The sequence below is a fragment of the Castor canadensis genome, chromosome 15 (genome assembly GCF_047511655.1).
Source record: "Castor canadensis chromosome 15, mCasCan1.hap1v2, whole genome shotgun sequence".
Classification (NCBI taxonomy): Eukaryota; Metazoa; Chordata; class Mammalia; order Rodentia; family Castoridae; genus Castor; species Castor canadensis.
The window spans coordinates 13,296,883-13,322,368 of NC_133400.1; the positions used below are offsets into that span (position 1 = coordinate 13,296,883).

General features: G+C 40.6%; 1 protein-coding gene across 1 annotated transcript in view; it reads right to left on the reverse strand.

Annotated features, from left to right (window-relative positions):
• The window catches only part of Hydin (HYDIN axonemal central pair apparatus protein), a 397,410-nt gene that overhangs the window by 108,859 nt on the left and 263,065 nt on the right, over nucleotides 1–25,486 (reverse strand). The window contains exons 31-40 of the mRNA XM_074055707.1: nucleotides 19,981–20,114; nucleotides 19,460–19,596; nucleotides 19,081–19,208; nucleotides 18,753–18,944; nucleotides 18,283–18,432; nucleotides 15,989–16,228; nucleotides 12,447–12,615; nucleotides 9,906–10,082; nucleotides 7,888–8,061; nucleotides 3,241–3,414 (exon numbers count right to left, since the gene is read on the reverse strand). Coding sequence (XP_073911808.1) covers nucleotides 3,241–3,414; nucleotides 7,888–8,061; nucleotides 9,906–10,082; nucleotides 12,447–12,615; nucleotides 15,989–16,228; nucleotides 18,283–18,432; nucleotides 18,753–18,944; nucleotides 19,081–19,208; nucleotides 19,460–19,596; nucleotides 19,981–20,114 — 1,675 coding nt within the window. The remainder of the gene's footprint in view (nucleotides 1–3,240; nucleotides 3,415–7,887; nucleotides 8,062–9,905; nucleotides 10,083–12,446; nucleotides 12,616–15,988; nucleotides 16,229–18,282; nucleotides 18,433–18,752; nucleotides 18,945–19,080; nucleotides 19,209–19,459; nucleotides 19,597–19,980; nucleotides 20,115–25,486) is intronic.

Consider the following 25,486-nt stretch of genomic DNA (forward strand, 5'->3'; position numbering starts at 1 on the left):
GAGTGATGTGGCTGTGTGCTAGGCAGCCATACTTTTCCAGCTCTGCAGGAGACTAAGACTCATTGCTCATCCTTTCAGCAAACAAGCCCCCAGGATTCCCTGGAGAGGTATTATTACAACTCCCTCTGCTTTATCTTTTCATGCCACTCCCTCCTCCGGTCCCCCTGGTTAGAAACAGGGACTCCACATTGCATCATCTGGGGGAGTAAAGAGGTGGAAGCAGTGAAGTCTTGCTCATTATAGAACTGGCTGGTCCCAGGTTGGCCCATCCCCTTCACCTCAGGTCCCTCCAGGCCCTGCCTGCCTCTTTCAGAAGTGGTGATCTTACCTTGGTCATGACTGCCCAGCCTCCTACATGATTGCTGGCTTCACTGTGGATCCTGCCCCTCCCTGCTCACCCCTGCCCTTCACTGGTTGCTGTGGAATCTCTTCTACAGTGTCCATGTGCCCCTGGCCTTTCCCTGTCCAAGGCACCCTCCATGCTTTAACAAGTTCCAGATATAATCCTAATAAAACTTTTCACTTTCCTCCCTCCCTTCCTGACCTGCGCAGTTTCTCAAAACAGTTTCTACATTAGCTCTGTACAATAGACACATGACATGAGCCATATACACTTATGATTAAAAAATTTCTAGTAGTTACATTAAAAAAAAACTTTTTTGGCAGTAGTAGGGTACTTAGCACCTGCCCTGCACTTGCTACACAGGCATTCTACCACTTAAACCACACCTCCAGCTGTTTTTTTGTTTTAGTTATTTTTCAAATAGGGTTTCACATTTTTGCCAGGGCCCGGTCTCAGACTGTGATCCTCCTACCTATGCCTCTCATGTAGCTGGGACCACAGGTGTGTACCACCATTCCTGGCTTAATGGTTGAGATGAGATCTTATTGGTTGAGACCTGGGCTGGCCTCATACCATGATCCTCCTGATATCTTCCTTCCCAGAGGCAGAGATTACATGAGTGAGTCACTGGCTAAAAATCAATTTTAATGATATATTTTATTTAACCCAATATGTGAACAATGTTGTTATTTCAATGCATAAAGCATGAATAAAAACGATTAGTGTTTTTAATTCTCTCCTATTTCTTCTACACTTCAGCATTCCAGTGTGTACTGTGCACCAACACATATTTTGGTTTAGACTGGCAATGTTTCAAGTGCTCAGTAGCCCCCTGTGTCTGGTGCCTTCTGATTGGCACAGGCATATTTGGATTTGTCCACTTCATTACTGCCTGTCAACTCCACAGCAGATAGCAAATGTAGGTTACATCCTAATCCCTCCACTAAGAGCTCCCAAAAGCACCAGGAACCTCTGGACTATGAAAATCAACTCAGGGCTCAGTCTAATAGAGCTTTCAGCACTTTCTGCTTCTGCTCATTATTTTATTTATTTATTTATTTGGTAGTACTGGAGTTTGGATCCAGGGCCTTGCACTTGCCAGGAAGGCTCTCTACCACTTGAGCCACTCCACCATCCCTTTTGCTCATTATTGATTCAATACCTTTTTACAAATCTTAGTTATATATCAACTATGTGCCTGACACTGCTCCTGGTGCTTGGAATACATTGTGAGGAAAATTAACACAAATCCTTGACCCCAGAAGCTCATGTTCTCCCCAGAGGACAACAAAATAAAATAAATAAATGGTATGTTAACTAGAGAAAAGGCTGAGAAAACACTAAGACAGGAGGATGAGCAAGCCCCTTCCACCTTCCCCTTTCCAGAACCCTAGGGAGGGTTCTCTCCTCCTCTTCCCTCATGTCCACTCTCCTCAGTCCCCTGCCTTCAGGACCTTTCACCCACCATCTGAGCCTTCCCTGGCTTCTCCTCCACCAACTCTTAAAATTTAGTCTTCCCCAAGGCCCTCCTCTCTCATTCTGGTTCTTTCTGGGCTGATTTTTTTCTACCCTGGTGGCTGCCCCTTTCACTTGGCTGGGGAAGACTTCTTCAATTGACTCTAGCCTGATGTTGCTTTCCCATGTAAGGAACTCATATTCACCATTTGGCCTAGGACATTAACACAGCTGCACAGATTGCTCTGAAATGTAGTTTATCAGAAAAGGAAACAAAAATGTAAGAGAACTAGAATTAGCATATTGCTGCAGGTTCCCACTAAAGAGTTGTTTTTCTTATCTTCACAGAAAAGAACTTCCATTTCTATAAGCAGAGGTATTGAGAGGAGGGGATGCCCCTGAAAGCCCCAACTAGTTTTAACAACTACAGTTATGACAGTATTATTAGAAATTATGTCATGCTGTTATGACTATTTACATGAAAGGGATTCTGCTCTGAGTAGGTACTCTGCTTTGTATTCAATATAGTTTCCACCAGGCATCTGCTTGCCTGCCTTGTAGTTCCTCAGTTGACCGGCTGGAGCTAGGATTCTCAACTTCTGATGAGAAGGCCACATCAGGTTTCACTATTGTGGGATTCAAAAGCTCAATTATTTCCTCTCCAGCAATCTTCTTCTTCCTTCTGGGTTCCCTATCTTGGTAAGTGATGTTACTCTCTTAGTTTCTGTGGCTAAAAATCTTAAATCCCTCCTACTCCTTCAGTTCTTGTCCATGCAGGTAGATACAGGGCCACCTGGCCCAGGATCATTCTTCTTCCTTTACAAGACATTATAGGAGCTTATTTCCTATCATGACTTTCTGATTGCTGGGATACCAAGGTGAAAACTGCCCCAGTTCCTCTTTCCTTCAACAAAATCCAAATTCCTAAGCAAAGTCAATTATAATTGGCCCTAACTTGCCTTCCCACACATGGCTTTCTATCAACTTCCCTGCTTTCTTAGTCTGGAATGTCCTTGTCTCTATTTTTGTCTATTAATAATCTTCTACTACTCCTTCAAAGCCTATTTCTATGAAAAATTTTCCCAAATCACTGTTGTTGGGATCCACTTACCCCGAACTTGCTCCTTCATGGAAGCTGGCACATCTACTGCAACATTATCTCTCTCTGTGCTGAATGTGCCCAAGTTTGGTTTCCCTCTGGGTTTCAGCCCACCAAAAGTGCATCCACTCACCATTCTATTCCCTACTGTGCCAAAAGCCACCTGCGTTGGACAGGGATGGACATTTGCATGCTTGATGAAGAGAGTTTTTCTCTGGGATAAGATGGCAGCATATTACAAGTCAGACTTAAACCAGGCTGTGTGGGAGGGAAGTTCAGTGGGGGATACAGAAAAGGGAGTGCTTACCAGAAGGGGTGCCAGCTGGAGAGAATGAAGTCTTACCAAAGTCTTCTGCCTCCCTCATGGACTGTTCTATGGCTGCCCTGATGCAGAGCTCCCGGGCCCGCATCCCGGGGCTGTTGTTGCCATCGGACATAGCTTCCAGGATAACAGAGTCAATGTTCAAGCAGGCTGCGCTGTAGTACTTGGCTATGCTGACAGCATTGGCTGTCTTTCCTATGAAAAAGGTCAGAGAATTGAATTTCATGGTTCTCACTTGCTCAGTGTGCAAGACAGAAGTCTCTAGAACAGAGTCCTGTGTACAGTGATCGAAGTGCTCTGCCTCCAAGCCTCACAAGTACCTGGAGGTTGTAGCAGCAGAGAAGGAAGATCTGAGGCAGGCATCAGGGCCACAGTTCTGGTCCTAATCCTGCCACTGAGACAAGTATGCATGGCAACCCACATCCTCACTAGGTTTTATTGTCCTCAGCGTAAAAACTGATTTTATCAGATGATCTTCAAAACACTGTCTCTTATTCTAGCAGGAAAACTATTTTGACTTTAAGAGTAACCTGTCTTATTTCAAAGTATTTTCATTAAAAGGCAGAATGTTCAGAAATAACAGACAAGAGCATAAGATCCATAATCTACTCATCTAAAGATGTTTCAGTTGGCCTTTTGCAGCTAAGTTTGCATATGTAATGATGTTATTTATATTTTTGATAAAAGTAATGGGTTACATAGTAGCCCCCCCCATACACTGCAAGATGTCCTTGTTCTAATCTCTGGAACCTGCAAATATGTTACATTATATGGTAAAAGAGATTGCAGGTGTGATCACTTTACAGATCCTAATATGGGAGATTATCCTGGCTCACAAGGGTCTTTATTTAAAAAAAAAAAAGCAGGAAAGTTGGATTCACACAAAGTGTATGAAGCTACAAAAGAAGAAAGAGAGACTGGAGGATGGTACATTGCTGGCCTTGTGGATGAAGGAAGTCACCCCGAGTCAAGAAATGTGGGCAACATTTCTAGAAGCTAGAAAAGACAAGGAAATGGACTGTCCCTAGAGTCCCCAGAAAGGATGTAAGAATTTTGGACTACTGATCTCCAGGCCTACTAGAGTATAGATCTGTATTTTTTAAGTCACAAGTTTGTCATTATTTGTTTGCAATAGCAAACATATAAATTGCCAGTCGTAAGTATGACATTTTTTCTTATATAAATGATATATCATGAATATCTTTCTATTCATTACATTCAATACACCTGTATATACTATTTTTTTAAAGAAAAACTGTGGTAATGTAATATGAAACTTACTATTATTATGGTTACTGGGGTTTGAACTCAGGAATTTGTGCTTGCAAGGCAAGTGCACTATCAGTTGAACCACACCCCCTCAAGCCTTTTTACTTTGGTTATTTTGGAGATTGGGTCTCATATTTTGACTAGATCAGCCTGGACTATGATCTTATTTTAAGCTTCCCACTGTCTCTGTGATGCCAGGCATGTGCAACCATGCCCAGTTTTTTTACCAAGAAGGAGGTCTCACAAACTTTTTTTATGCCTGGGCTGGCTTTGAACTGTGATCCTCCCAATCTCAGCCTCCCTAGTAGCTAGGATTATAGGTGTGAGTCACTGGTGCATGGCTGAAACTTACTATGTTAACCATTTTAGGTGCACAGTTCAGTGTCATTAAGCACTTTCATATTGATGTGCAGCCATCACCACCATCCATCTCAGCACCTTTTCATGTTTATATATCAAACTCTGTCCCCATTTACTCTGATTCCTACCTCTCTCCTCCCAGCCCCTGGAAACCTCCACTTTACTTTCTAGTTCTATGGATTTGACTACTCTTGGTACTCCATATAAGTGGAATCATATATTTGTCCTTCTGTATCTCACTTATTTCCCTTAGCATAATTTCAAAGTTCATCCATGTTTGTAGCATGTATCAGAATTTCATCCCTTTTTAAAGCACACCCAAAATTTCCCATTTTTTTCTATTTGTTCATCCATTAATAGCCATTTGGATTGTTTCTACCTTTTTGGCTATTGTGACTGATGTTGGTATAAACAGGTATAAAAGATACTGTTTTTAATGGCAATATAAGTCACTACATGAATATACTGGCTTAATCAACCAGTTCCCTGTGTTGAAGGCTTCAATTGCTCTGAGCTTTTATTATGGTAAACAGCGCTTACAGTGAACATTCATTTAATTAATCATTGTTTTCATTATTAATTGTATTCCTAAGAAATTTTTAGAAATAACATTGCCAAAGGGTTTGCATATATTCTTCCCTCTTGTTTTAAATAATTGAATGTCTTGGATCTTTGCTAACATCTCAATGCTTTTAAAGTCATAAAAAATTCAAACTTTTCAAAGATGTATCAATCAAAATGAGGTATCTTTCCTCTCTTTCTTGACTTGTACTTGTGAGGTCAGCAATGTAACAGTTTGTGGATAATCCTTTAGCATATAAGTTATATGCAAAAGAGTTTTTATTGCCATATATATATATACACACACACATATATATACATATATATACACATACATACATATACACACATATATACACACATGTATATACACATATATATACATACATACATATACACATATATACATATACATACACACATAATATATACACACATGCATATATACATATATGTATATATATGTATGTGTATATATATGTGTATATGTGTGTATGTGTATATTTATATGTGTATATATATGTATGTGTATATATATATATATATATATAGAGAGAGAGAGAGAGAGAGTTTGAATTCAGGGCTTACGCTTGCTAGGCAAGTGCACTACCACTTGAGGTACACCTTCAGCCCTTTTCACTTTAGGTTATTTTATTTTCTTCAGAGAGAATCTTGTGTTTTTGTCTGGGACTGGCCTCAGATTGTGATTTTCCTACCTATGTCTCCTGTGTAACTGGGACACCAGGCGTGTACTACCACATCTGGATTGTTTTTGTTGAGATAGGGACTTGCTAACTTTTTGCCTGGGATAGCCTCCAACTGCAATCCTCCTCTCTCTGCCTCTAGGGTAGCTGGGATTGTAGGTGTAAGCCACTATACCTGGCTCCTAAATTATATATTCTAACCTCACCATAAATCCCAAAGGGGAAAAATCCCCAATATTGAAAAAATCTGAGACTATTAAACTAGTTGGCTCAATGACTCTTTGAACACTGTAAGGTTCCACAAGCATGGTGGGATTGTAATTGCTGTAGCTGATATTCTCCTTTATAATTCTTGTCATCTCCAGATGAAAATGTGATTAGACCCTGCCCTAGAATGGGGCAGTGGCTCCTTCCAACTCATACATTTTCAGGGTTAAATTTCTCTCTTAAATTTCTATGAGTCCATTGACCATGTGTCTGACATTCCTCTTAGTGCAGCACAAAAATGGCCATGAGCTAATGTGGGCAGCAATCTTTAAAACATTTTTGGTCATATTTTTAACTGCTTTGTCTGATTCTGTATGTGGCTCCAGATTTGGCCTTAGACTTTTAGGTTCTGGTTTATGACTTCTCAAGACAAGGTTCTTCAAAGGAAGGAATGATGGACTGTTACTTATGAAAACATTTCTGGAATCTCTCAGTGATGAGAACAAAGAAGATGTTCCATGAATGTGTCACTCTGAGTGAAAAGAATCAGATTAGAAAAGGTTTCCTTGCCCTTCTTCAAGGCTCCAGGGCATCCTACAAAAGTCCTGCTGTTCTGCAAGTTACTAGCTGGATGACCTTGGCAGACACTCTGCAGGGTCTCTGAACCTTAATTTCTTGTAGATAGAGGCACTCAATCTCTCTTCTCTGAGTGGTTGTGAAGTTTAAATAGAGAAATGAATGGGAAGGAGCTCCATAAATTGGAAATCACTCTACAAATTCATGATCTTGTTAAGACAGGTGATTTTGCTCCTTTGGGTTCATGGTGAAGTTGGTACATGTAATTTTGAAGACAGTAAAGGACCCTCATTAAAGAATGGCTCACCCCTTGACTGGTTGTGATTAGCAAAATGTCCCTTGAAATTATTTAGCATGACGTTGGAATGTTTTTCCCTAGGCATTTAAATTCCAGATATGGTTACAAGTATGGATGATAATAGTTACTACAGTAATAATGATGATGATACTATCAGCTCTTTGAGTATTTGTTATGTACTAAGTACTGGGATAAGCATTTTATACAGATGTTCTCATTTACTTCTCACAACTATCCTATAAAAGAGATACTGTTAGCTGAGCATGGTGGTTCATGCCTGTAATCCCAGCACTTGGGAAGTGCAGGCAGAAGGATAGCAAGATTAAGGCTGGCCTGAGTCATACACTGAGACCCAATTGAGAGAGAGAGAGAGAGAGAGAGAGAGAGAGAGAGAGAGAGAGAGAGAGAGATGTTAGTATCGTTTTTACAGACAAGGATGCCTACTACAGAGAACCTCAGTAATTTTCCCAGTGGTACACAGCTATTAAGTGGAGGCGCTAGGGTGTGAAGGATATGACATAGGGCTTTTTGGCTTGGGGTACGTGCTTATAATCACTCTGCCCTGCTGTTCTGCAAATGGAACAGCAAATGTTCCTTGACCATTCTGCTGCCATTGCCACTCTGGAAACCACAGAGTTTATGGAGGGTGCATGGCATCCTTGGTCTTGACCTTCCCTCAGAATCGCTACATACCCGACAAGGGTGTCCCATGGATGATAATGGCAATGCCTTTCTGGCTCTTGGCCATGCGACCTTCTGCAGAGATGTCAATGCCCAGATGGCGAGCTATTGCCTTGCTCACTGGGTTGTTTTCCACCTCTCCTACTTCCTCTGCAGAGTGGCTGTCAAGGCTCTGAATCTTGTCTGCTGAAAATTAAAAACACACGTGTGTGAGAACACATACGTGCATGTGGATATACACCCCAGAATTTATTTACATGGGCACCAGTGGAAATGAGAATGAATTTTTCTTTTTAAACAATGTTGTTTTAAAATGGCAAATGTGGCAGTACCCACCTCTTGTGTATGAGAGTGTCCCTTTGAGCTAATAATTTGTCCACACCTACCAAAATTTAAAAATACAAGTATTCTTTGATTCAAATTTTATTTTTGGGACTCTCTACTGCTGAAAAATAAAAAGGGAGTTTGTGTGGAGAGGGGGACTGTTAACAGTAGCAAAATATTAGAAACTAGCTGAATTTCCACCATTAAGGGCCATGGCAGAATAAATGATGACATATTCATATTATAGAATTAATACACAGTAGTTATCGAAGTAATGACTCGTATTTTAAAGGCTGATCAATTATAGCTCACAGGTCAAATCCTTGTTTCTATAGGTACAGTTTTATTGGAAAATGTCTATGCCGCTCTGATAGTATATTGTCTTTGGCTGTTTCTATGCTACAAGGCAGAGTTGAGTAACTAAGTGAAGACTGTATGGCTCAGGAAGCCCAAAATACTACTGTCCAGATTTTCACAGGAAAAGTTTGCCAAACTCTGTTTTAAATCAAAAGTATTGCAAAAGTAGTGGTCTGGAGGGATGGCTATAATAGAAAAAAAGAAAGGTGCAGGAATATGTATGTAGTATACAGTAGCCAAATACATATAGTCACTGCAAACACATTTGGTGTTTTATTAACAAACTAGGATCATGCTCTAAATTTTGTTCTGCAGCTTGCCTTTTCACATAATACATCTTTCAACAAACTTAAATATAGTTCTATCACATTCTTTTTAAATAGCTGCTAAATAAATTCCACTGTCTGGATTTATTATAATTTAACTAGTCCCCTCCTGATGAGCATTTAGTTGGTTTCCAGGTTTTTCCATGCTAAGCATCGTGGTGTGCTTCTGTCTCCATAGGGTGTCTGAGGTTGGCTCTGGGAGAGCTCAGGCACAAAAGATGTGAGCAGAGCCAGGATGTGAGGTGGGTACTGGTTGCCATGGGAAACCAGGAGCCACTTCCGGGAAGGTCAGCAGAGTCAGGTGGATTAAGCATGAGACATAGAGCCAGGAACTCTGCCTTTATACCATTGCATTAGCCTCTCACCTGGTAAGTTTGACTAGGACTAAGAATGATGACTTAGTCATCATTGGTTTTAGCCTGGCTCATAATTTCTATTCCTCAAGATGGGCACACATGACAAGATGGCTTATACTTTGTTGTGCTCTATAATGACTGGCAAATAGTCCCCACAAACTCAGTTTCAGTGAATCCAACTTTCTAAATACAGCTTCAAAATCTTGCATATTTTAGGGACCAGAAAATTGCATATTTAAATACCAGAAAATGGGTCAATAATGTTGGGAGATCAAAAGGAGTGTTTCCTAATGGTCCAAATGAAAGGACACTAGGAAGAATGCTCTCCATTCCCCCAGAATATTTCTCCAAATACCTCCTAGTCTGCTGGAATTTTAGCATTAAAGATTCAAGCCTTCAAATTAAGATTTAGTCTAGTTAAAATGCAAATAACTGTGGCAAGAAAAATATGTCATATGCTAAGCTCCTCAGCAGACTTCTGTAGTCATAATTCACTGTGAGTGGGTGGATCAGGTCTTCACACAAGGCAGAATAGGTGTGCTAAGCTGGGAGCCAGTGCTAGGAGGCCTAGAGAGGACATTTTTTATGGAGAAAGGTGACAAGTTACTGAACAGTCTTCTCATTTCTGCTTAGAAAGAACTGGTCCCCAAACAAAATGCTTAGTTACTTTGAAACACTATTTTTTCCAGGCTTTCCTCATCCTCATCTTCATCTGGGTAGGTTTTGGAATCCACGACATTGTGCCGCTCTTCCAGGTTGGACGTGAGGGAGATCCCTTGGCTGAGTGATGTCCTCTTTGTGCTAGCTGAGTTTCCCTGTTCTGATGCAGCTATATCTTCCTCTTCTGTCAGGGAGCAAAGGATGAGAACAAATGAGGAAGAGTTGGGAGGAGAACAAGGGAGATGGGGTCAACATGCAACATGGAGAGACAAAGAGGAAAAGCCATCACCTAGACTATCCAATCCCAACAAATAAGAACTGTAGTCAGTTGGCTGTCTAGAAGTTTCTTTGCACAGTGTTTCTCCATTTTAACATTTATTTAGAGAACAAACATACATTTGTTCAGAAAATTGGATAATTCAGAAGAGCCAAAAATTATAAAGTTCAGCTGTAAAAAGAGATTGAGATAGACAAAGAAATGGTGACAGGAATTGCAGCTGAAATTTATAACACTGGTACAGGAAAGCTGCAACCTTTTGGAGTTTTAATTTTTAAAATTTCAGAATTACACTTGGGATCATAATATACATACCAGTCTATAGCTTGATTTCCCCTAAACCTTCTTATGAACATTTCCCACATTATGGTTAGCACTGCCGTTTTGTTGGCCCTATCACCTTCCTATTCTCCTCTCTTTCACAGCATCTCAGTGGGTACTGGAGCAAGACATCCTTTTTGTTCAGAATTGGGATTTGAGTCTGAGAGCCTACAGCCCTCTTGTGAATGGTGATGATGTGACTTGAGGCAGCTGGCCTTCCTGGGATGTGATCAGGGAAGCAGAGAAGGATGGTCTATATATAGCATGAGAATAATGTGAATGGATGTTCAGAGAAGCACTGGTGAGAGGCAGAGGTTGTCCCTGCCTGGGTCCCCCAAGATCCACTATTCTTGGCTCCAGACCATCTTCCGTTGGGCCAAATGGCAAGGCAAGCCTATAACAATGGTGTGTATGCGCCACAAAGGAACAAGGCACTTCTCTGCTCTCACAAGATCCTCCATACATGGCTGCCCACCAAGTCTCCTGCCTCAGGCTATTGGATGTTTTCTCTGAATTTAATTATTTTGCTTCCTACCCTCTCCCTGACTGTGGGCTCTCTGACTCAATAACAGAAGCCTCTTGTCATTGATCTTTTCCCCAGTACTTCCGTTCAGTTCTTGCAACATAGCTGTGGGTTTGTGTCTCCCCCAAACTCATATGTTGAAGTCCTAACCCCTCAGTACCTCAGAAAGTGGCTGTATTTGGAGATAAGGACTTTAAACAGCTAGTTTAAGTAAAATTAAGGTCACATGGGAGGGTCCTGTTCCAATCTGACTGGTGTCAGCAAAGAGGACAGGACATAGGCACTGACAGTAGGGAGACGCAGAGGGAAGACAATGATCCACAGGAAGAGTTTCAGAAGAAATCAATCCTACTGATACCTTATCTTGAACTTATAGACTCCAGGATTATGAGAAAGTAAATTCCATTGGCTAAGCTATCTGGTCTGTGGCATTTGTTATGGCAGCTCCAGTAAACTACCACAGTACTTTAAAAAGAAGCATGACTAAGAGACTGGGTAGGGAGGCAGCCTTCTTCTCTGCCAAACAAATGTTTTCTGAGTGCTTCTTTTTCCTTGAGAGACCACAAAGAGGACAAAGGGAAAGGACTGCATTCAGTCTATTGGTCCATTTCCTCACATGGCACACATTTGCTGGGCATGCTCAGGTATGGGCTGCTGTCCCATGCGTTGGATTTACAAGTGAGGAATACATGATCATGGCTTCTTGTCGAGTGGGGGAGGCAGATATGAAAAAAGATTACTTAGGTGATGACTGTTACATAGAAGAGAGCAAGCCAGAACAGGCTGGGGACATTTCCAGGATGAGGGACAGAGAAGCAGGAAGGAGAGGGGTACAGCATCATTATTCACATAGTCCTCAAAGTCAGCAAAGGGCCCTTCTTCTCAAGAACACACAGAGGCTCTTGAAAGATGATAGCATGACTCAGGAGCTGGGCCAGAAAGGGCAAGTTTATGAGAGTGCAGACCAGCTCATGAATGGCCTTGAGGACCATGGAGGGGATGATCTTTTCCCTATGAGTCCCCCTCCTCTTCCCCCTTTTAGGGCACTAATTTTCTACTTAACGTGACACATTACTTTGCAATATCTGGGCACACCCACTGGAGGCAGTGGAGTATAACGGTTACCACCAGTCATAGACTCTGAAGGCAGAGAGACTTGGGTAGGAATCCTGGTTCTTCCACTTACAACTGTGGACTTAGCCTCACTGTGACTCAGTTTCTCATCTGTAGGTACAAAGCCTTCAGCACAGAATCTAGTAAGTATTCTATCTATATTAGTCTCGAGGACTACAGGAGGAGCAGACTGTGATGCAGTCTCTACGTCCATAACATGGGGATGACAGGACCAGACAGGTACTCAGGAACCTGTCACTCAAAGGGGCCAGGGCAATGGCTGTTGCCAAGGACTCTCCACATTGAGTTCTTACCATTATCCTGTGCCAGATTTTCCAGATATTTCGCCTTCATCTGCTCTTCTTTTGACTTCTTTATCTCCTTAAAGTACTCATACACTTCTGGGGGCAGCTTCTCTCCTGGGGTGCGGGGAGGTAGCAGCAGGGTGTTGTAGGAATCATAGCCCTTTAGCTGTCTCAAGATCTGTCCAAGGGAGAAAAGGAACTGCTGTTGGTCTCATTGGAAATTTCTGCTCTGCTCATTGATCCAGGAAAATCCCTGTTCCTACCTGAGGTTGAGATTTGTAGAAATACTTTCTGGATTCCAAAGAATGGGGCTCTTTGGAGAAATCTGAAAAGGAAGGCTGGATGCTGATTTTATGTGGATTCAAGATCTTTATTTTGTTGCATGTCTACCTGGGCATTTCAAATGTAGAAAAGAAGAATTTGCTTCTTGCTTTGAAAATAATATATACTGTTTTTTTTCCAATGACAAAAACATAGAATTCCATTGTTTACTTTGAGTGACACATTCTAAAAAAAATAGTCATGTGTTGCTTAATGACAGGAACATGATCTGAGAAATGTGTCATTAGGTGATTTCATCATTGAACTAAAACCATAGAGTGGACTTACATAAACTAAGATTGCTGTAATGTCACGAGGTGATATTGTCATATTGGACCATCATTACATATGTAATCTGCTGTTGACTGAAATGTTGTTATGCAGCTCACGACTGTGCTGTGTAATATTGAACAACATTACATTAAGCAAGGTTGTTTTCTTAAACAGAGGATACAGGGAAAAACAGTTAGTAAAACGGTATTAAGGATATGGGTGTGAATACGTACTAGGGCTGCCAGATAGAATACAGGATGCCCAGTTAAACCTAAATTTCAGATAAACAAAAATACTATTAGTATAAAATGTTCCATGCAATATTTGGAAATACTTATATCAAAATGTTCTTTTTAGTTTATCTAAAATATTCAAATTTAACTGGAAAACATGTTTTTTTTTCCTTCTAAGTCTGGCAGTCCTAGTGAGCATGTATATTTATAAAACACAGTAAAATAAAGCTATAGAAATCATATACCTCTTCTAAAACCTGATTTTTTTGGTGTGAGAGCCTATTTTGTTTTTTGTTATGTAACCCTTTTACAAGATCAGCATTTTTAGTGGTTTGAAAACTTCTGATAATAAGCTCATCCTAAAATTTATAAGGAAGTGTAAAGAGTCAAGAATAGTTAAAACATTACAGGAGAAAAATAAAGGGAGGGTACTGCCCACTGTAGTAAAACAACAGGGTGGTACTGATGATGGGGGAGACACATTGAGTAATGACACAGAAGACAGAGCTCAGATAGACTCTTCCATATACAGAAATTTATATGACAGAGATGGCATGGCAGATCAGTGGGGAGAAGAAGGAATATGCCAAAGATTGCTTGGTATGTAAGGGATACAAAGTCCTGACCAACTTGCATCAACTGGGGGCAATCTGAAGGGCTGACCCTGTTCCAGAGCTCATTATATGATTAGCTGAAGTTTCCACTGTAATCTCATCATGGTTTATCTTTTCTTTCTGCTCAATTCTGGCTTCTTATTCTTTACAGATGTCGTTACCAGAATGGTCCCAATAAACCTCCATGTGCAAATGTCAGGCTTGGATTATGCTTTCCATGGAACCAGACCCATCACAGAGTGTGCTGTGTTAATACAATCTATTGAGGAGCTCAGAAATACCAAATGAGAAGATTCCCTTACAGTGAGGCAGATTCTGTTTCCTAGAAAAACTTCTTCAAGTTGGGCAGGGTATAAACACTGGAAGTAAAAACGTCAGACGATTCAAAGGCTGAGTGGGGGAGTCATCCAGAGGAAGCAGACTGTCTTAGCTAACCCATCCCCAAATTTCTGACCCGCAGAAACTATGAGATAATAAACTTTTATTGTTTTAAGGTAGTGAATTTTGGGGTAATTTGTCATGCAGCAAAAGATAACCAGTACAGAATCAGACTTCATGAATGGTAACACCTAACCAGAAAATAATGGAAGCAGCACATTTAAAATATTCAAGTGAAGAAAATGTGAACTAAGGACATTGTATCCAGTAAAACTGATCTGGGAGACTATAATACAAGATCTAATGTTAGTATCAAATGAGTCCTAGATGTAGAGTAAGTAGAAGGGGTGGGGGCTGAAAAAGTATTCTAGTAAGTAATGGCTAAAAATGTCCAAATTGGGAAAAAGGTGAAAATGTACAGATTCAAAAAACTGAGCAAGTCCTCCCCGCACCTAAATAGCCACCCCCCCACCATAGTCAAAATTATGTAAACTAAGGCAAAGAAAAATTCTTAAAGTGGTGAGAAACAAATGAAACTTTATGTCTAGAGGAAAAAAAACCACCAACAATTCAAATGACACTAGATTTCTTGTCAGACCATGGAGGCCAGAAGGAAGGGAAAAAGTTTTCAAGAGCTGGAAAAATACCTGAACCAAAATTTGACATCCAGTAAAAAAATCCTTCAAGAATTAGGGGCAGGGGAAATCAAGACATTCTCAAGTGAAGGAAAACTAAGAAATTGCCACCACATAACTACCCTAAATGAACAGCTAATGATGGCTCTCTAAATGGAAAAGAAATAGTAAAAGAAATAAACCTTGGAATATAAGAAAGAAAGAAAAGAAGGAAGGAAGGAAGAGAGAAAGAAAGGAAGAAAGGAAGGAAGGAAGAGAAAGAAAAATGGAAAGAGAAAAATATAATACATTTCTTTTCTGAGATTTTCTAATTTACATTTGACAGTTAAAAGAAAAATTATAATGCTATCTGATACAAGGAAATATTTAAGATAATTATATTGAAAACAAAGAGGGTAAAGGGAGATAATGGAAAAGTTCCTAGAGTAATTTAGACTGATAAAATACCAATACCAGGTGGTTATGATAAGGTATGTGTATAATGTAATATATACAGCAATAGCTAAAGAAGCTATATAAAGACATATACCCAAAAAACACTTGATTCAACAACATGGAATTCTAAATAACGTTGAAGCAACTGTCAGGAAGGCAGGAAAAAGTAAATAGAATAAAAAAAACAACAAAATAATAAAAGGCAAATGTAAGCCTTAATATGTCAATAATCACATTAAATGTAAACAGTCTAAATACACCAACTGAAGACAGAGATTGGCAGGTATATTTTTAAAAATGTCCCAATTACAGGCTTTCTACAGATAATTCACTTGAAATATGATGATACAGGCAGGTTGATTGAAATATGATGATACAGTTCTTCAGTGTTTGAAATTTAACCACAAACTTGCCTTAGTTTTTCAATTAGTTGTTTTATAAAAATGTACATTGGAATTACAAAGAAGCAATGAATTCTGCTCAGGGTAAGGGAAGTAGGTGAAGAAAAGCTACAGAGAAGTAAATGGTAAATTGGCTGGGACGGGTTCACAGGGTCGGGGGAAAGGCCGGGGGATGTTGATCTGTGAGGAGAGAAGAGCACGCGTATATGGTAAGGCCTGGTGCGTGCAGGGAAATGGAGCTTGGTCTGGGTCTCTGCTCACCTTCTCCTCTAGGATATATTGCTGGTCAAATTCTAAGGAGTAAAACTCAATTGGAAAGTTGCAGGGGTTCTTCACGATCACGTCGGCCTCATCTCCGGGGGTATAAGGCAGCATGGGCCCCAATTCCAGAACTGAAGGACTGAATTCCAGGCGTGGCTCCAGACCTTGCCCATGTGCCAGCAGTGAAAGCTTTTGATTACTCTGGCCAATTTGGAAAATCAGAGTTTGGCTGTAGAATTTCTGGAAAACACGTAAACAAAATAAGCACCTTTTTTTTTTTTCTGTTACATGCAATGTAACAGACGCTCTACCACTGGGAATGTAGAGGCTGGTTATCTAACCTGCCAGAAACTGTACCAAGAGCTTCCTCCCTTGTAGCAGGCCCTCTGAGTGTTGCACTTATAACTCTCAGAGCTTCCTGTGTGCTCAGACTTCCAGCTGCTACTTTCTGCACCTCTTGGCATGAAGGTTCTCATTTTAAGGGCCCTGCTGCCCACGGGCAGTGAAGGGCATGACAGAAGTACAGAGGAAGTAACGCTGGGGTGGCTTTCCACCAGAGTCTCAGGAATATTGAATAAATATCCTTGATCCCTTGCCCTTGAGGAGAGATGATTCAGTCTGATACAATTACAACAGATGCCAGTTTATAGTGATACATAACTACTCACAAATTTTCTCAAAATAGTACAGAAATATATTCCCCATTCAGTGGTTCCTAACCTGATTTCACTGGAGAACCTATTAAGAATTTATCCTTAGAGATCATGACCTCACAGGGGCAGAGAAAAGCCGAGAATTCTGCATTTTTTGGGGGTGGTACTGGGGTTTGAACTCAGAGCCTCACACTCGCTAGGCAGAAGCTCTACTACTTGAGCCATACTTCCAACCCTTTTTGATTTGTTTATTTTTGAGATAGCATTTCACATTTATTCCAGGGCTGGCCTAGACTGTGATCCTTTTCTTTCTTTTCTTTGTCTTTTCTTTTTTGGTGCTGGGATTGAACCCAGGGCTCACGCATGCTAGGCAAGTGCTGTACCACCAAGCTACATCCCAGTACTGTGATCCTTTTCTTTATGCTTGCCATGTGTCTGGGATGATAGGTATATACCACAATGCCCACATTTTTATTGGTTGAGATGGGGTCAGGAGAATTTTTTGCCTGGGCTGACCTAGATGTCTCCTGAGTAGCTAGGAGATTCTGCATTTTTAACCAGACACCCAGGTTATTCTGATGTAGTTGGGTTTGGAGGACATGAGTGGCTTCATAATATGAAGAGTTCCTAACTGTCCTTGTCTTATGGGGAAAATCAAATGGATAGAATGTATATGGTCATACTAACACATCTAAAAAGTATCTCTTGCTGGATACAGTAACAGAATGAACTGCTGGCTAAGCATTCTGTGTAGACATGGCTTCAGCACTCTATGACCCAAACTTCTATGTTTTAATTGCTACTTATGAAAATCTTTCTAAAACATTTTGTTCATTACCTTGTTTTCTACCACGGAGTATTCTGAATACCTGTTATAATGTCTAAGACTTGCCAGTGTAGACACTGGTGATTTCTCTGTGCTATTGATACTGACGGAGATGCAGTCAATTCCTCAAGTTTTCCCAGGTGGTGGAAACAATTTTATTAATTTTGACCAATTCCTGCTGCAGGTCAATAATAACTTATCCAAACCCCAGGGATCAGATGCTTTAAAATTCAGATTTTAGAAAAAGGTAAGCATAGAATATATATATACTCTGTGATACCTAATGTTCTTAGTAGACTATTGGGAAGGTCCCCTGTAGTCAAGCATATTAATATTTCTGCAGTTGCAATGTTTGACTCTGAAAATTAAGTTGGATAAATAAAGGCAAAATAGTGTTATGTCAGTTCAGATGAGATTTTTTTGCCAAGTCAATCTTGATATGAAATTTATAACCACCCCCTCTTCTGGGGGCTTATTGGATTTCAGAAATGTAATAAGGGATTTTTGATATGGAAGATTATTTTTTATTTTTATCTGAGACTTTATTAAAGAGGCTAAGTGATTTGTGCAGTCACACAACCTGTGAACACAGAGGTGGAAGGCCTCTAACTCAGGGATGCTCATAAAAGTTGATGTAGTGGTTAGACCTGCTGTTTCCAGACCACAAGGCCATGCAGCTCCTATGTGAACCAGAAGCACTTGAGATGCCATATTCAGAAGAGCAAGGCACAGGTGACTCATGGTTTCATGGACCCTGGGTGAAGTTCAAAGAGATCTAGAGACTCTTAGTGAAACCACATTTTTTTCAAGCTTACCTCTTCTTTTGGCATGAACTTCACTTGCACGTTGGACCTCTCACCAGGATCCAAGACTCCAGAAGTAGGCTGGATCTCAAAGATCCTAGTCTTTGGCTTTAATTCAGCACGTAGTTTCCGTCTTAAATACCTTGGCATGTGTTTCTCCAGCTGGTTTGGAAATATTAGAAAATTAGATCATCTTCTATGGCAATGGATTCATTCCATTCTCCACTCACACAACCTACATTTCCTGAGTACCTCCCAGGTGTTAGGGAATGTGTAGATAGCAGATGTACAAAGAATAGTAAGACATTCTATCTGCTACCATGGCCTGACAGAGCCTTGAGTGCTGGGCTAAGGGCTGGGCAGTGGTTACCGCTGGAAGTCTTTGAGCAGGATATTGAAATGATCAGAGGAAAGGTCTAGAATTATGACTCTAGCTGGAATGAAGATAAAGAAAAGAGGACTGATGGCCACATCACATTTACCTTACTAATAGGCTTTTGGGTATGGATAAACCATTCACAAGGGACTTGGAGATGATTGAAAAGCTGAATAGTTTCCACCATGCACTGTCCACACTGAATCATGGCAAAGTCCACTTTTCTACAAGACAGTGTCATAGCTGGAATGGTCACGTTGGCTCGGAGACAGATGTGAACTGTTGGCCCTCCAACCACCTGGAGTGGACATAGAATTGCTGTTACCTGTAGCATGGGGTTGGGGGAGGAATCACGGCTCTGACATAATAGCTGGATCATCCCAGGGGGTGATCAGCATACAGAGCTGGAAACCTGGAGCATCAGTGGGTCTCACCTTGATGGGCAGGATGACCTCTTTGTTTCCCATAGGAAGATTTGCTCCTTGTGGGTCAAATCTTACTTCAAATGTTTCTGTTTCACAGTAAGGTAGACTCTTTACACGGTCTAGCTCAATACTGAAACCTAGACAAGACAGACAAAATTCTTTGTGTTAAAGTGAAACAGCAAACAGGAGCTGCTGTAGGTAGTGCCCCCCGCCACCGTCTTTGGGCAGGATGACCACGTGAAATATTGAAGTATCACCGAATGGCCCAGCAACTCCTTCAGCTGATTTCAGAAGAAGCATGAATGTCATTCCAGGATAGGACAGAGTGGGTCATTCCTTGTTGGAAATAACAAAATGCAATACAAAAGGGTCATTACAGCCTAGTTACCTGTGTCATGAAGGATACGCTTTTCTGCATGGAAGGACACTGGAAAGTGACTGTTGTTGGTGATCTTGATGATGTGGGTCCGGACCTCACCAAGGACAATGAATCCAAAGTCTAGGATGTACTCTGGCAGCTGGACTCTGAAACAGTTAATAGGGTCTACTTATTAGTCACTTTCAAACCTGAAAAGCTACCTTTCCCAAAGTGAAAGTGTGAGATTCTCTTCCATTTCCTGTGTAAAATTTTGTTCTCTAGAGTGGAGAATTGCTAAATGCCACTAGAATGGAGAATAGAAACAGCATATTTCCTTCAGAAGTCCATATTTGTGTTTTGGTCATTATTACAGCCTGGGCCTTAGTGTACCTATTAGAGCCAGAGTATTCTGACTTTAAGAGGCAAAACTGCCCACCTGGCTTGATGGCAGACAACATAGCAAGTGGATGTCATTCCTAGATGATCAACAATTATTTCAGGGGATGCTGTACACTTCTTGTGCCTCCACACTCTGAAATAAACACACTCACTTGGCAAGTTTGGGGCGATTCCGATAGCCGACATAGGAGTCATCTGTGGAATCGGAGGGAACTGTTTTCTGATGATCCAGGGCATAGTCTTGGACTATAAGTCTCTCTACTTCCATCTGGAGATGAGCACTTAACTGGAAAATGACAGAAGAGCAATTAAACAATTGCTCTAGAAAATGCATACTCAATGGGAAAAATATCACCCCTAAGGGATGAAAATTGGTTCTTGGGGGAGTAAAAACATCTTAGATATTACAGTGGATTGTGGTCCTCCAATATAAAAAGATATACAGTATATTTAGGGTATTAAAATTTTCATGGGAGTGGTGGGGGAGTGAAGAAACTGGTCCGTTCACACCATGGCGTACTACTCAACAATAAAATGGAATGAGCTCTCCATGCACATGACCTGGATGGATCTCAAGAGTATTATGCTGAATGAAAAAAGCCAATCTCCAAAGGTTACATACTATGAATATGACACTCTTGAAATAGCAGAAGTGTAGTGACAGAGAATTGATTAGTGGTTGCCAGGGGAAAGGGCTGTGGAGAGAGGAGAGTGGGTGTGGCTATAAAGATTCACCATGTAAAGGCAAACACAAATGGAAAATAAGAGGATCGGTTCTCCTTGTTGAAAACAAGAGAACAGGCTTCCCCCTCCCTTATTTTAGGGTATTTACTTTAGAAAAGTTGTGATTTTAAGTTCTTTTTATCTACTTTAGAAAAGTTGTAACTTAAGTTCTTTCATATATATGTGTATATATACATATGTATATATAAAGTAAGCCTTTTGCCAGACCCCTGACATGACTTTTTCTATGACTTTTTTCAGTACCTGAGGCCCATCTTTTGGAAATACAATTAATCACAAAGGAAGATGGAGTCCCTAGCTCCCAGTTTCTGTGGGAGGACAGAAGCCTAACTTTGGTGGGGGCTGGACAAAAGAGGTTTGTTTTTCCTCTGGATAAAGTCAATTAGCCAACACAGGTGCACACATGTAAAACTGGAGAAGTCTGATATTATGCTAGCATGTAAGCTATTGTCACTGGAAAAACGTTTTTTTGCAGCTTTCCAAGATGGCAACTAGGGTACGGAAGCAGAAAGCCCAACCTCCATAACTCCAAAACCTCCCTGAGAAGTTGGAACCACACTGGGTAACTGTGACTGCCTCTAGCCGAAATAATAACTGCCGTTACACTAGGTGCAGGAAAATATTCAAAGACTGACTCACAAATCAGACTTTAACTGCACCTAACAGCTGCAACCCGCTGCAAAGCCAGCAAGGTGGGTCCAGCCCTGGGGAAACCCTCCTTCCCGATGGTGATTTTTTTTCTTTCCTTCTCTTCTTCTCCTTCATCAAGCAGAAAACATAGACTGGGGAAAACTTCCCACAACACGTTACACTGAGAAAATTTGGAGGCTGCTGCCACTGGCTCCAAACCTGCTTATGAGACATTCCACAGACCAAACAGGTGAGCACCAGGCATCACACAGAATTTCCCCAGCCACCCCCAGGATAAACCAGCACAGCTCCTGGACAGACTGACCCCCCAAAAAAACCCCTGAATAACAAAGAGTGAACTGTAATCCAGCACAACAGCGGAGGGGTGGGAACCCTGAAAATGCACCAGAGAAAGGGAGAGGGGCAAGGGGCTAATCTTTGCACTATCAGTAAACAAACACTGGAAAGGCAGGAAGATTGAGAGCAGATGGATGATAAGCCACTCCCTGAAGCAGGGCAGGTAGCAGATCACAGAGCTCATCTCTTGAGCCAGTGAGCAGCACTCAAAGCCAAACTGCCCTGCAAAGCTGAAAAACAGTGAACCATCATAACACACTGACAGAAGAGGGGGCTGACAGAACACTGAACCTGCCCCAGAGGAAGGGGGTGGGGCAAAGAAATAAACTCCCAGTGCAGAAACCCCAGTAAACAAGCATAGCAAAAGCCACCTCCAAAGTAGGGCAGGTAGTGGACTACAGAGCTGATCTTCTGAACCAGAGGGCAGCATTCAAACTTGAACTGCCACACCTTGTTGGGGAAGGAGCTGATCAAGTAGCTGCAGCTGAAGGGTAACACAGCTATCAGCTGGGGAAATCAATATCTCTGAACACCCTGCATAACCTGGCAAAGCTACCTCACCTCACAATTTCAATTCAACTGGTGGACAGAAGAACAAAATACTACTCACAAGCCAATCACCTTGTGAGAACATGTCAGAGCTTCTGCTTATATGCCAATACCAGGACTGGATGCTAGAGAAGTAACTCCAGAACTTAAACTAAGACTGAAATTCTTATTTCAGTTCAGTTCCTGAACTGGTGTTTTGTTTGTTTTTTTTTAATGTTTCTTTTTTTGTTTGTTTGTTCATTTTTTCCCATTGAATTTTTTGTTTGTTTTGTTATTGTGGGTTTTCTATTTTTATTTCTATTCCTATTATCTTTTTTCTTTCTATACTATCAACTTTACTATCATCATCTTCTCATCCCTACTCTCACCCTTTCACTCTCCCTCCTTCTGTGCTAAAATCCATTGCTCTCATCCCCAATAACTCGTTCTGCCCCTTCTCACCCACTCTCTCCCCTTGCCTTCACCTTCCCCTCCCATTCTCCCCCAACCTGTCACCAGACTACCCCTCCCTCATATACACTCATCACTTGCTAACCAACCTTTTATACCAACTTTACACAACCCCAACCCCCTGCAATCCCTGACACAAGCACCCTTTACTACAACAACAGAAATACACCCAAACACACACAAGGACCACAAAAACCAGCAGCCCTGCACTGCTTCCCCCACTCACCCACCCCACTTCCTGCCTCCCCCTTTAGTGCCACCGTATCGAACTCTCCAAATTTCTATAGCTAGCTTTACAAACATTAACTTCCCCCCTCCCCAATTCCCACTGCTTATAGATATTACCACCAAGGGGTTTTTTATATAACATATAAACTACTGGTTGGGTATTAAACCTGTGAATTAGTTATTACTAAGTTACACTCAGACCAGGGACAGAAATAGCACACCAACCTAGATAAAAACCCAAGACAACTACAAAACAAAAATTGAATTAAGGGAAAGAAAACAGGTGACAAAAACCATCAACTAGCCTATCAAGAACAGAGTTGCACAGTACCAAGTGGAGTGATGGGAAGAAGAAAAAGGGATAGAAACCATTTCCCCCACCCCAAAAATAATTTAATACAGGGTTTAAAGGGAAATGAAGAAAATGGATGCCCAGTTCCTGACTCCAACAAAACAAATATAAATGACACCAAGGAACCCAGTGATGCCCACAAAAACACTCTCCAAGAAGAAATCCTGCAAGTGAGCACTGAGCATTTCATGGAAATGATATTAGATGCGGTTAACCAAAATGTACAAGATGCACTCAAGAAATTTCAAGACACCAAAAATAAAGAATACGAGAAGACACAGAAACAAATAAATGAACTCATAGGAGCCCTAAATAAACACCAGAGTGAAACAGAGAACACTATAGAGAAATAAATGAATTAAAGATGAAAATAAAAAATATTAAAGAGGAAGTTCCCCATGATATGGAAAACGTCAGAAAAAAGAATCAAACAGAAACACAAAACAGTGGAAGGCCACTCCAGCAGACTAGAACAAGCAGAAGACAGAATCTCAGAACTCAAAGATAAAATAGAAATTAAAGGAAAAACTGAAAAACTGTTAGTCAAACAACTCAAGACCTGTGAAAGGACTATAGAAGAACTTACAAACTCCATCAAAAGACCAAACCTGAGAATCATGGGCATTGAAGAAGGAGAAGAGGTCCAAGCAAAAGGGATTCATAATATATTCAATAAAATAATACCAGAAAATTCCCCAAATTTAGAGAAAGTTATGCCCATTCAGGTCCAGGAAGCCTACTGGACACCAAACAGACTGGACCAAAATAGAACTACCCCATGACATATTATCATTAAAACAACAAGCACAGAGAATAGAAAAAGAATATTGAAGGCTGTAAGAGAGAAAACCAAATAACATATAAAGGTAAACCCATCAAAATCATGGCAGATTTCTCAACAGAAACCTTAAAAGCAAGAAGAGCATGGAGTGAGGTATTCTGGGCACTGAATGAAAATAACTTCAACCCTAGGATACTCTTCCCAGCAAAACTATCATTCAAAATGTATGGAGCAATAAAAATCTTCCATGATAAGCAGTAACTAAAACAATATATGACCACCAAGCCACCACTACAAATGATTCTCCAAGGAATTCTGCACACAGAAAATGAAAGCAAACAAAACCATGAGAGGACAGGCAGTATCAAACCATAGGAGAAGAAAAGACAAGGAATCAGAGAGTAGCATTGATTCAACTGCACACAATCAAATCCTTAAACAACAAAAACAACTAAATGACAGGAATCACCACATACCCATCAATATTAACAATGAATGTCAACAGACTCAACTCCCCCATTAAAGGACACCAAACTGGATTAAAAAATAACATACAACAACCTGTTGTTTACAGGAGACCCACTGACAGAAACAAGCACTGGCTTAGAGTGAAAGGCTGGGAGAAGATTTACCAAGCCAATGGCCCCCCAAAACAATACTTATCTCAGACAAAGTAGACTTCAAACTTACATTGATCAAACAAGATAAAGAAGGACACTTCATACTAATAAAAGGAGAAATACACCAAAAGGAAATAACAATTATCAACCTATATGCACCCAATTTCATCAAACATACTTTAAAGGACTTAAAAGCACATATATACTCCAATACAGTGGTAGTGGCAGACTTTAATACTCCCCTATCATCAATAGATAGGTCATCCAAACAAAAAAATCAATAAAGAAATTCTAGAACTAACTCACACCATAGATCAAAAGGACCTAGCTGATGTTTACAGAATATTTCATCCAACTTCTGCACAATATACATTCTTCTCAGCATCCCATGGAACCTTCTCCAAAACTGATCATATCTTAGGGCACAAAGCAAGCCTCAGTATATATAAGAAAACAGAAATAATCCCCTGCATTCTATTTGATAACAATCCATTAAAACTAGAACTCAACAACAGAAGCAACAGCAGAAGATATGCAAACAATTGGAAGCTGAACAACACATTGCTCAATGATCAGTGGGTCATTGATGAAATAAAGAGGAAATTAAAAGGTTCCTGGAAGTTAATGAAAATGAAAACATGACCTACCAGAACCTATGCAACACAGCAAAGGCAGTCCTAAGAGGAAAGTTTATAGCCATGAGTGCATATATTAAAAAGACAGAAAGATCTCAAATCAATGACCTATTGCTACATCTCAAACTCCTAGAAAAACAAGAACAAGCAAATCCCAAATCAAGCAGAAGGAGAGAAATTATAAAAATTAGGGCTGAAATTAATGAAATAGAGACCCCAAAAAACCATCCAAAGAATCAACAAAACAAAAAGCTGATTCTTTGAAAAAATAAACAAGATCGACAGAGCCCTGGAAAATTTGACTAAAATGAG